The following is a 13,403-nucleotide window of genomic DNA, read 5'->3' on the forward strand; positions in this document are numbered from 1 at the left end:
GTAGACTAAGTACTATGTTGAGAAAGTTTACCATTATACTGTCGCACAGCCAGCGGATGGAGACCAGAAGGAGGTGTAGACTTAGTACCATGTTGTGAAAGGTTACCGTGTGATAGTGATCTTACTTAATGGATTGTTAAGTCCACATTGATATCATAAATCAATTAAGAAGGAGACATTGATTTAAATAGCAGTACTGCTATGAACACTCAATCTACTACCTAATGCTAATAAAATCGTAGATTCTGTTTTAGGCTACAACATTGTTTTTAACCCGTTCAATATAGCCAAACCATTAAATTTAATTTTAAGGCATGTGCTATTCTGTCTTTGTCCAAACAGCTTTTTAGTATGTTTGAACGTTTCAACCCTTATCTTTCCCTTCTTTTTTTTCTTTCTCTTCATTATATTTTTGTTCATACTAATACCTCCCTCATTTGACAAAGAGGATAGATTCCAATCCTCGAAACGTCATACCTTTTAACAAACTGTAAACAAAGAAAATATTTATGTTTTATTTATTCCTGCAACAGTCAAGAATCAAGAAGTTTATTAGCCATTGGTCACAACAATATGAAATAGGCATTGTCAAAATATACAGCACTGATATTTACAACAACAAAATTAGTTATTACAATATTGTACTATAATTATACTAATTTTATGACCAAGTAACAGGTTTAATATAATCTATGAAGAGTGTGCACATGGTTTGTTAATTACGTTATAGCTAATACAGTATAGAAAAATCAGAAATCTACAAATCAAACTAATCAAAAAATGATATTTATGTCAGAATCTAAAAATTCTTTTAAAGAGTAGAATGGATTGCATATGAGCCAGTTACTTATCTTTAGTTTAAAAATATTGAAAGGAGTCATTGTAGCAGATGCAGGCAGCTTATTATAAAAAGTTATGCAATTGAATTTAAAAGAGTTGCCGGTTTTGACTAGCCTGTGCTGAGGGAGATCTAATTTGTTTTTACCCCTGGTATTGTGTTGATGAAAATCTTGTCTGGTATTGAAATCTGTAATTTGTAATTTTGTATAGACTAGTATATGAAAAATGTAAAGGTTAATAACTGTCATGAATTTGAGATTGATAAAAAGTGATTTGCAATGTTCTAGAGAGCTGCTTCCACTGATGGTTCTAACTACTTTTTTTTGAATGAGAAGAATATCATTCACAGCATTGGAGTGACCCCACAAAACAATGCCATAGGAAATGTGTGATTGAAAAAAGGCAAAATATGCCACTCTCAAATATTCACAGCTAACAAAATCCCTCAGTTTCCACATTAGATACAAGACTCTAGATATTTTTCTACATACATGGTCAATGTGTGATTTCCAATTAAGCTTGCTGTCAAGATGAAAACCCAACAATTTTACAGATTGATCTTCATAATTTTCAGATAAGCTGAGAAGCAGATTTTGCGTTTTCTCCTGATTACATATCAGTCTATTAGAAGTGAACCAATTTAAAGCCAAGCTGTGAGATGCATCCATGTTTTCTTTCAGAGTATTCAACTGCTTATTAGATGAAAAAAGAGTGGTGTCATCAGCATAAATAACAATGTTAGACAAACAGTGTTTTGCATTGAATTAAACCTAATAAACAATCTTAGGTGTGTTCATTTCAATGAAGCTGTTGACGATTTTACGTATAGGCAACCTAGAAGAAAATCTTGCTTAAGTAACCTAAAGGTCATTTATGAAATTCAAAAAGAATGGCTTTTTTCAAATCAAGAAAGTGATTTTTAACATTTTTACTGTAGAGAAATAAATAGGCCTATTTTTTTAAATCTTGATTTTGTTTCTATGTTTGATTATTCTAATTTTACAACTAACAGTAGATTATTGAAGAATTGTAATTATAATTTATAGAAAACCACGAAGTAAAATATTGTGTTAAACGATAGCTTGGCCCCTTACGGTGAGTGCCAATATAGATTTGAATTTGGCGCGTAATCTATCAGTAGCCGCGAAACGACAGCCAGCTGCGCAGACTTTAGGTCATAGCTTTAACAATGGGAGCCTCCTACTATCTGGAATTCTACTGGATAGGTTCTGGTAGGCCTAGGATAGCAAGCATAGAGCGGGAGTCGTTGTGCGGTTATCGTGTACAGTAGGCTGGGTGTGTAGATCGTCTATAACACGTTAAGTGTTATAGTTAGGGAACTTTCGGAACCATATCAAAATTATTATTTTATCTTTACCTCGTCAAAGCTGTTTAGGTTTGGATAGGGGAAATCTAGTGGCGGATCCACGGTAAATAATTAATTCTCTGAAAAGGTGCCATCATCCGGTCGCGACGATACGGGGTTGCACCATTACGTGTGAGGTGTAAATTAATATCTACTGTACGGGGATGATTGGTAGATGATGTGAAGTGGTGGGTATGAATGGAGGAGGGCAGAGTCAGAAATGCACAATTCCAAAATAAGGGCATGCCCCTGTTATGTAAATTATACAACCACTGTGCCTTTTCTCGCAATCTTTCTTAATTTTATGTTGAGCGTCATAAATTTCAAGGTCTTTCTGGGTATAAGCCTCAAGGCAGTGGTGGAAAAAGATATTTATTCGAAAAACAAAACTGAATTGCTCTTGTATTATAACCATAAAAGATCGAATGAATTTAACTTTTTAAACTATACTTTGAATAAGAGTAAATTTCTTTTTAAACATTTTGTTTTTTGTTATACAGTAACTAAATGCAAAATCACGTGTTGCAGTAAAGATAGTGATAAACTAAAACCAAGATGGCTACCTGAAAATCAGTACTAAATGTACCATTGCCTCAAGAGTCAGCCTTGCTCCTCTGCTTTTTCACACGTGAGTGTATATCGCTGACCTCCCCTCAATCCAGAAAGTTCATCTGTTATTCCTAACAACTCAGCATAAGTAGATGTTCAACTAACCCACATTGAATATTGTAAGTACACAGGAGTCTCATTCGATTACTGCCACTTCTCTTCCTTTTTGACTCCCAGTAGTTTGTAAAATTTCATATTTTGCTATATGCCACATCACAAGAAGCAGTACAAGGGGAACATGATAATATTGCCAAACCCTGACTTGAGGTAATGAAGCAACAAGATCATGGCTATTGTCAAGAGCGTCTAGACAGGGACTGGCGGGTGTGGTGATCCGTGGAGACTATAAAGATCGATCACAACAGTTCTTGGTAACGAAGAATTTATAAATTAGTCAAATTACATAGTATGAATTTGATAACATGAAAGTAATTCTAATGCACGTCATAATAAACATTCATTTTGAGTATGACTAAAATTTCTTCAACTAATGAGTGTAATGATTTATTAAAACTCATGTACACTACAATTCTTAAAATAACATTATACAGCAATTTGGAACACTCACGTCACCCGTGTATGGATATGTTTTATGGTGGGAAATTGCGTGCACTGTAATTTATCAGACAAATGTTAGTTTTGTACATATAATAAAGTTTAAACGATTATATTTCAGAAATCTTACAATGAAATATTCGATGGGAGTTTTGAAGTGGTAGTTATGAGCGCACGCTAGTTAGGTGCCGGCCGCGCATCTAAACCTGCGCTTTTAACACGAGTATAATGTGATATAGATACAAACTACTCTAAAATACAAAAATGTTTCACTTCAAAAACTTAAATTTTAGTGTCTCGTTGCTAATAAATTGTTTAAAATACGATTACGTATATGTGAATGCTAATAGTTCGAATTTGCACTAAAAATAAAGTTATTTATATGAAAATCTTTAAAATTCGTATAAATTTTAGACAATAATAATTATGAACAGATACTCGTATTTTTAACAACTCGTTAGTATTGAGTCTCTACGATTCTGGAAAGAACAGTCGTGGAATGAACACTAGTTCATTTATTACCTAGTTTTAAACTTTAGTCACATGATGAAAGCGAATAAGATGAAATATGTATGTATACATCCTTGTATCGTGGAAAGTGGAGCCTAGTATGCGTTGTCTCCTAATTTATTTCTTTTCTGGTAGAATGCGTCACCTATGTATATTGTATGTACAGTACAGTAACTACAACAGCAAACTAACTTTTTTACATAGCAAGGGTAGGATTTGTAGCGCTTGCTACATTTGCAAGGCTAATAATATTAATAATAATAATTCTGCTGGTAGTAGTAGTTATTTCGTCATCAAAAGTGAACGTAAACTTTGTTGTCCTCTTGAAATACTTTGTCAAAGAATTATCCAACATTTGACCTTTTAGACTTTTACTTGCACATCAATGTGAACCCAAGTCTTTGTTTGAAGTTTATTTTTGACGATGGAGATATTGTGAAGGAAACAGGATTTTTCCTTCATACGCTCTGGTATTATTTGTTTATTTTAACCTAGTTTTGTAGTTATGTGTTAGGTAGTTATTTACCTGAAGAAGAGATCCGATTGCAGATCTCGAAACGTAGTGTTACTGATTTTTTTTGTTCACTGAAATGTCCGGAAAAAATCCTCTTTCCTTCACAACCCAAGTCTGTTTTAAAGTATGTGAAGTTTGAAACCAGAGTCCTGAAGTTGGAGTGAATCATTGTTTAACATGCTTTTAGAGATGTTCTGATTTTGTAATTTACCATTACATTATTTACCAGAGTTTTCAATGTTCTTACAAACTCTGTCACTGAAGTGGCAAATCCACAAATCCAAAATTGTCCTTTATATCAATGAATACATCTTATTTTGTTTTACTTTTTATCATTATATGAAAATGCATGGATAACTACTGTTAGAACATTGCTCTCACGATTTCCATATACTGTGGAGGTTGACAGCTGGGGTATTTTCTGTTTATTTTCTATCTATGCCGCTAGCCACAAAACAATAAAATTCTGTTACATGCAACTACTGTACGCTGTTGTCAAATAACATTAAGACTGAAAAAGATACTGTTTGTTTGATTTTGTATACTGCTTCTGAAGATTCCACCGTTCAAGTGACTTCTTTTTTGCGTTGAAAGGATCATAAATATCAGCAAATCTATAAATGGACCTTGAATACAAAATTTGTTATGGCAATAAAAGTTTCTATCTTTAATAGCATATGGTTCATGAATGTTTAGGATCGATTTACCTTGTCAACATTTGTAGATACCCCTTCTTTGAATGTACTCAGACCCAAGTAGTTTACATTACTATGCATGTGCACTTGATTCGGTTGAAACAAAATCAATGTTCCGTAATATTTTCAACACTTAGTGAAAGACCAGTAACGAATTTAATATGTCAAATCTCAATGGACATCTTTTCCGGATCGAACTGTTAAAAATTGAATCTCGTGAGCTGACGATCCTTTGTCCAATGTCCATAATTGCCCCCGTGCTTCTTGTGGATCACTCTAGTGTTTTTGGCATTTTATGCGAATCAGATTATAATTCAACTGAAACCTCATCACTAACTGAAGTGTATTAAACCATTATATAGCCATAAAAGGTAGTAACTGTTATTTCATATATATACATATATGATACATGTAGAATCAAACATATGTTTTAAGTTATACTTTAAAATATACGTCTTTTTGTTTATATAATAAAAAGTTTAACATAGACCAAGCTCCTTCAATAGAAATTAGGCAATTTAGACAAGAAAATAGCATGATCGTAGCCAACCGCCATTTCCTATAGTTAATTAGCTATAATTTTAGCTATTAAAATATCTAGAATTGGCACTTTAAGATTCCTAAAACTAGATTTGTTTTGTTTTATATTCTTGATTTTCTCCTCAAGATGGTCCCTACACCATTAGAATTACAAAGCAGTTTTGAATACGCCAACAGAAGATGTTGAAGAATTTATAAAGATATTTTATTTAATATAACTATTGAGAGGACAGTGGGCGCAGATTTAACAAGTAAGAGTAAAACTCTCGGTTGCTCTTATTTATATAATTGTTATAATTCCTCCTAAGCTCATGTTGAGATCCTATAACGCATTAATACATGTTATTGTTGAGTGGTCATATAAAATAAATCTCCAAACTTTATTGATAGCTCCAATAAATCTTGAACGTAGAACCGTTCCTCGAAAAGTGTATGGGCTGATAAAATATTAGTACGTGTTACATAACAAACCAATCACTAACATTTGAGTAATATTTACTCAGTAACTTACTCTTTAATACAATATAAAACTAATATAATATAGCAATAGTCTCAGTCCCCGCTCATCGTCTGCGCCAGAACCGTTGAGGAGTATTGATCCATGTGAGTACTGCGCTTACTTCTATGCGCGTCGGAGAAACTTGCTCTGATATTTTGCTCTCAGTTTGTCAATGTTTTAACCTTAAAACATGATCATGCAATTGTTACCCTTGTTGTTACGTAACTGCTTTAGACTCAATCGTTTTCCTAAACCTCAGAATTAGTAAAGTGAAAGTGTTATCCACGTATTATACGAGTTTCCATTTACACATGTCACTATAAATTAACTAGTGATGTCATTTACAGTTTTCAATGTTATCAATTAAAATAGAATTGCAGTTTGAACGTGTTTTTGGTGCTCATGAACTATGCAGGTGAAACTATTAATATTTTTGTCTGTGAATTTTGTTTTTGCGTATTGGTTAAAGAGTGTGTGGAGTGAGAAGACTAATAAACAAGTAAAGCTTACAAGTCTCAAACTCCCGGCTTGTCAAGCCTGTAAAATGTTGGTTGGGTCTTTCTACAGTGAACTGCATCTAATCAACAACTTATCGAACGACAAGACACCAGAAAATGATGAATCAGTGTCGTATACTGTGGAAGTTTTTCAAGAAGTTTTTACAAACTTATGCAAAGAGGATAGGGCCAAGGATCAATGCCACACTTTAGCCGATAAATGCAAGGATTATTTACAAAACTGGTGGTTAAAACACAAAGCAGATTCGCCCGATCTTTTAAATTACCTGTGTATTGAAAAGCTTAACTACTGTTGCCCTAATGGTCATTATGGACCACAGTGCAATCCTTGTCCAGGTTATCCTGATCGAGTGTGCAACAACAATGGAAAGTGTAAAGGAAATGGAACCAGAAAAGGAAATGGTCAGTGCAGTTGTGATGTCGGATATGCTGGGAAAATTTGTGAAGATTGTGCTTCTTCCTATTATGTGTCTTATAAAGATGATAATAAAATGTTATGTGCCCGCTGTCATTCAGCATGCGTAGACGATTGTACTCAGGCCGGTACTAAAGGTTGTTTACAGTGCAAAGAAGGTTGGAGATTAGATAAATTAAAGGGGTGTATGGACGTTAATGAATGTTTTAACAAAAGGTCGCCATGTAAAAGAAACGAATTTTGTGTTAACAACGAGGGATCTTATTCTTGCTTCGTTTGTGATCCGTCTTGTGATACATGTACGGGAGATGGGCCGGATATGTGCGAGAAATGTGCCCCCGGATTTGTCTTGAAAGATAACCTTTGTGTGAACGAAAAAAATTATGTATCATATTCTGACGTTACTCGTTATTTAACCTATGTTGGTCTGTGCTTCGCAACATACATAGTGTTCCAGAATAGTCCATGGGCTGCTAGTCTTATAGGTATTTGCGTTGCAATATACGTGACTGTCTCCGAATATATGTTGGGAACACTTACATCAACCAATTTTTTGTCATTTTGGAAAGCATTAGACGGACTTGAAAATTTATGGAGAAATGATCTGTGATAAAATATTTTCCATTCCACGGAATGTTACGCGAATATCTTAAGCTGGTGTAATATACTAGACCTTTCTTGTTATCAGCCTAAAAGAAGTCTAGTGATATAGGTAGTTTGTTTCTGTTCAATTAAAAAGTAATATTACTAAATTAAAATAATATCACTTAATAAGGGTAGAATACGATAAGCGGACCCGAGATTTTATATCGAAATTATCGAACCATATTTAATTATTATACCCATCGATATAATTAACGAATAGTAATTAATAATAACAATAAAATAAATCATCTGCACCATCTGTACACATATGATTATATTTTAAACACAATTGGTTCTATAAGTAACTTCTTTCAATAAATAAATAAAAATGTGGTTCACTTTAGAAAACTATACAAAATAACACCAAAAGATTATTTACTGTGTCTTTCTCAGTTTAAAGATGTTTGTTTAGTTGTTACGTTTCTTTACTATATATAATTTTTCCTATCACCGGTCTTAATTTTGCCGTCTGATTAATGGTTATAGTGCCTTTATTATTTATTACATTACTTAATTGTTTAAACTATTTCTATTAACTTGAAACGTGTGACTTGAATATTTAGTATTTTAGATTTGTTGATATCGATTAATAGTTCTGTTATTCGATATATAAAGTATCAATGATTGTAATAAGCGATATAATAACCAGGTCCGTTTATCGCACTCTGCCGCTTAATAACTTTGTATTAAACTAATTTTCAATATATACTTAGACACGTTCTAGTGCCTAGTACTTGTTGAAGATGAATCCAAGATTTCATTTTGAAGAGAGGAAGTAGTATTATTATTATTATTATTAGACATATTATATGCATTATCAATTCTTGTTACTATTATATAGATAAAGATGAATTTTAAAATATTAGAAAACTAAAGTTATTCAACTAACTATACGTGTACATCTCTAGTTGTTGAACTTTTGGAGGAGTTTCAAACCCCGCCTTTAGGGTACTTTATGTTTCTAATGCAGCTGGCTTTTGTACAGCTGACTGCTCAAAACAAAAGGAGTAAGTAAACAAACAAACGTGGTTGGTTGTCTTGTTCGGTGTTCCTTCAATAACTTCAATTCCCTCCTACTTTCAGTTTAAGTTGAAGTTCATTCAAAACAATATGTGATGTAGGTTGTTATGTTATAATGTATCATTCATTTTCAGTTTGGCGTAACAAAAATTAAGATTATGTTAAGTTTTTTGTGAAAAATATAACTATAGTTTATTTTAGTGTTCGCAAAAATTTGTCCTTCTGTTAATAAAATTGTATTATTAAATTTGCTTGTTTTCATAACCGTGTTTTGTGATTGTAGTGGATTGTCTATGGATAAGTAACATTAGCAGTAGTATGGTGATAAGGTTAGGCTTTGATGAACGTTATTGTAGACGTACACCATTTACTTTGGATGAATCTATCCTCAACAAAACTTTTTAGAAGCCACTAACAATGAAGGGAAGTCAATATTTCTTGACAGATATTGTAAGCACAAACAACATGAAATATCATCAAGGGATTAAAGCTCTGAGCATTGATGGAAAAAATATAATTTTTGTGTGGCAATCAAACAAGATTTCAATTTATGAGACAACTGTTGATATTATTGGTAACGAAATCCTGAAGAGTCTCTCTGAAGATAATACGATTAGTAAACATGTAAGTAGCCTACATTAACTAAAACCTACACTGCTTAACTAGTGAGAGTCATTAACATTTATGCTTCTACTGCAGTCAACATATTAAACTACTGTACAATGTCTAGGTGTAATAGATATTACACCTTTACTATGGATCTATACTGAGTGATATTGCTTAGTCGCAGTCATCTGTTGGTAAAAAATTGCAGTGTTTACATATTTAAAGCTTTGAAGACTTATTGAATGCAAGGGAAGAGTGAAAAAATGGATGGCAGTCATTGTGTATTTCATATTTAATTAAAAAGCCTCTAGAAAAATAAGAAGAAGGCTTCATTGTAAGATTTATCATAGGTAAAAATACAATATTGTATAGGCCCACAGAATATAATCTCTCAATCTGAATTATCTTAAAACTTTGACAATCAAGCTATGCAACGTATTGATGATATTGTGATGATCATAGTAGGCCTAGTCTGCAACTAGATATATATATATATATATATATATATATATATATATATATATATATATATATATATATATATTCGTACTATAAAGCATTTGCCACATAGCGAAAGATAATGTCAAGTTTTTGTTTAATGCCTTAGATAATAAAAAACAAACTGATCGTTTTTGTACTGCATTTAAATGAATCTTTTCCCTAATGGATTTTTATTTTGTTTACTATGACCTGACCTTGTGTGTATGTATTTCCTGTTTCTTTGGCTAAGGCCTCAATATGTAGTATCTTTTTATTGCATTATAGTTGCCAATTGCACCTATTTTTTAGTTGAATCAATAGTACTCATGAATTTGAAATAGTGTAATGTGAGATGCCAGATCTTTTGTTTCCAGTAAGCTGAGAGAAGATACCACAGACCAGAGTTGGGATTCAGTTCTTGCTGCTCTTGATTCAGTCTATCTAGTCTGCCTCTAGACTCATGGTGTTACTCCTAGGCAGTAAAATACAGTCAAGCATCTAAATTTGTCCTTTTATTTAAAAATCATGTTTTAATCATTTCATTGGCTCTTTTGTTCTTGGCTCTGATGACTTTAGAGACACTTTTGATTAGGACTATTATTCAAATTCTGTTAGGTCAGTTGAATTTCGATCCATCAGCATAACTTCAGTGGTAGTAAGGCATATCCATAAGTCTTGGTTCTCCGATCTTTGGAAAGTATACGTAATCGATTAGTGCCAGTATTGTTTTGGTAGCGGCTATATTAAATAAGTTATCTCTGAACTAGTCAAAGTTGCATTAGCTTCACGTTACATCTCTAGTAAAGGCAATTTAGTACAAAGGCATTTTGCAAAATAAGTCACTTTGCTAATGGTAGTGTTTTGGCAACTACAAGAGATCCAGAGTGCTTTTAAAGCCTCTATGAATGGAGTTCAGCAGTGTTGAAAGTGGCAGGAAAGATCGTGTTTATTAATGTTAAGATCAAAGTATAAGGCAGGATGATATTCTGTGATCAGTTTTTTTTTGCTGGTTGTGAACGATGATTTTAAGGCTGTGCCCCATGATGAGAGCTTTGATACTGAGAACCAATGAGTTCAATTTTTGGTAAAGTAACATTAGGAAAGTTTGGAATTGCTCAGTTCTTTCTCCGGTTAGGTGATGGCTTCGGCTGCAATTGCTCATAGATGTGGCAATTGGCTTTTCAAATTTACTCCGAACTAGTCGTCCCATCTCCGGTTTATCATCCTTGGTTTGATGCTTGGCAGGTGGCAAAGGTTGTATAAAAAATCATCATCCCTGGTCATTGCTTCAGTCTTATGTTCCGAATGGGTTTAAGAGCTAATCATTTGAACTCGGAACACCCTGGGACAATGTAGACCTGCTATTTTAAAATCAAATTAAAGCTGATTTATTCTCAAAAAACATACAGGCTATAGTACACAGAATACAAAATAGAATAATATTTCCCCATGAAGACTGTTAAACTGTGTGTGGGGAAAGAGTTCTAAAACTTACTAATATCCTGCTGTTGTAGTGGGCATCTCTCCTAGATCAGAGTAAGTAGGATATAATAATGATAACAGGGATGCTGAAAGGACATGGCCTCCTTAGAAAACACCTCATGGAGGTGGGCCTTAGCCAGACTGATGAATGTAGACTCTGTGGAAAAGAGGAGGAATCAGCAGAGCATATTTGGCTAAACTGTCCTGCCATATCTAAAATTCAGAAAAGATTCCTGGGAGCATATCTCTTCAGGTCCAAAGACATAAGAGAACAGGAACCCTCAAATCTGATCAGCTTCTGTAAAATTCTCATATTCTGAGGATACAAATATAAGATAGGGAGGCACAAAGGTCCTTTTAGGACTCAGTGCGCGGACAATCATCTCTTTCCCTCAGGAAGAAATAAAGCAATGTGAAACAAATAAACTTAAGAATTCAAGTTATGTGACAATGGTATATTGGCTGTTGTGTTACTAAGTGAAATTGAGCAAAGGTGTATGTAAAAGAAATGCATAATATATATATATATATATATATATATATATATATATATAATAAAATAAATAATCAAGCATATGATAGTATTTATTGAGTATCAGTGTGAGAAGTTATGGACACTTCTAAAGTTTGAGTCAGTTCAGAACTTTAGTGGGAGCTTGATTATCACTACTTCAAAATCAAGTGGGTTCCCTCGGGATTCCAGGTCGGGATTATGGGTTTTATTCCCGTTCCAGTCGACTGCCTCACAGTTACTTGTTACAGGATTTTGTCACCCCAGAGTGAAAAGATCTTAATAAGTTTGGATCTTAAGTCTTGGCTGTTTCTGAGAACCATCTGTTCTCCGAAGCAGCTGTATGGTTTTCTCTAGGTTGAACAAGTTGACCATCAATGACATGGGTATTTTTGCAATTTGTTATATTGTGTTCTGTTCAACCAGCTAAACTTATATTGTGATTCGGATTAACTTATTTGCTCCCATGTGCAGATATATGTGCCAAGTGGTTTGTTTCAGTTGACCAATAGTTAAATAGTATTGATGAAATAGTAAAGTCTTGTTAGCTATACTAAATATGACTTTTCCCACAAACAAAACTTAAAATTTGCTTTGTATTAAAAATACAAGTAAATAATTAATATTAATTAATTACTAATTTTCACTAGTTGTATGTATATGTGCCATTTGGTTTGTTTTAGATAAAAAATGTTAGCTTAAAGTTTGTTTTGGATGATGGAAAGATTGTGAAAAACACAAAAGTTCATTATTGTTGTTGTTGTGTTGTATCATTGTTTAATGATACAAGAAATCAGTAACACAGGTATTACTGATTTCTTATATTACTAACTAAATTCTATGTATGTAATAATGAAAACATAGATTTAATTGCTTTAGACCAGCTGAAATATACAAGTGCCTCTTATAAATCAGTGTAATTATAAAAATCTTGGTGTAAATGAGGGAAATCACTTCTCCTGTAAAAAATTTCAGACCTTCATAGTACACCAGACCAGTGCTTAATTTCTAAAATTTTAGGTGTGGGAACTCTTAAAGCGGGAAGCTCAGACCGGTGGGTATGGAATACACCCCAGGAAGGAGGGGGGCCCTCACCCAGGAAAACTTTTGAAAATTATAACTGTAAACCTTTGTTTTTAGGCCACCCAGACATAATAATACATTCATTTTTATAAAATACCAAGTGATATTTTAATGCTGTTTATTTTCTTTAAGGTGCTTGATTAGAATGTAAGAAAATAAAAACATGAATTTAAATTATTGAGTTTACTCTCTACTCTACTCTACTCCATTAACACCTTGTTGCCTACTTTAAATTTCCCAGAAATATTTGGTTTGATTTCATTGACCATTTTGTTTGAATCAATGAAGCTCGCCAATATTAATTTTTTAATGAATGGTAAAATAAAAACAAATTGAGCCTTATTCACAGTTTTATTTATACACATTACAGTAGTAATAATAATACATATTAATATGTAAATGGATGTTTGTTAATATAACAGCTTTTTTACAAGTTTGCATATTTTACAAAAAAATTGCATACCTTATGGGTACAAAACAATATTAATACATTCAAAATAAACCAACTTCTTGGA

General features: G+C 33.0%; 2 protein-coding genes across 4 annotated transcripts in view; both read left to right on the forward strand.

The window, feature by feature from the left end:
- Positions 1–6,267: 6,267 nt before the first annotated feature.
- LOC124361734 (cysteine-rich with EGF-like domain protein 2) lies at positions 6,268–7,915 on the forward strand. Its single transcript, XM_046815687.1, has one exon. It carries the CDS (start codon positions 6,538–6,540, stop codon positions 7,669–7,671), a length of 1,134 nt encoding a protein of 377 aa, XP_046671643.1. The 5' UTR covers positions 6,268–6,537; the 3' UTR covers positions 7,672–7,915.
- A 50-nt stretch (positions 7,916–7,965) lies between these two features.
- Positions 7,966–13,403, forward strand: part of LOC124361735 — a 36,633-nt gene continuing 31,195 nt past the window's right edge. For 2 of the 3 annotated variants that reach the window (XM_046815690.1, XM_046815691.1), the window contains exon 1: positions 7,966–8,713. Coding sequence is in view for 1 of the 3 variants with exons in the window: in XM_046815688.1 (XP_046671644.1) it covers positions 9,144–9,350 (207 nt within the window). In the remaining 2 variants the exon portion in view is untranslated. The other variant, XM_046815688.1, reaches the window with a different exon arrangement.

The sequence above is a fragment of the Homalodisca vitripennis genome, chromosome 5 (genome assembly GCF_021130785.1).
Source record: "Homalodisca vitripennis isolate AUS2020 chromosome 5, UT_GWSS_2.1, whole genome shotgun sequence".
Classification (NCBI taxonomy): Eukaryota; Metazoa; Arthropoda; class Insecta; order Hemiptera; family Cicadellidae; genus Homalodisca; species Homalodisca vitripennis.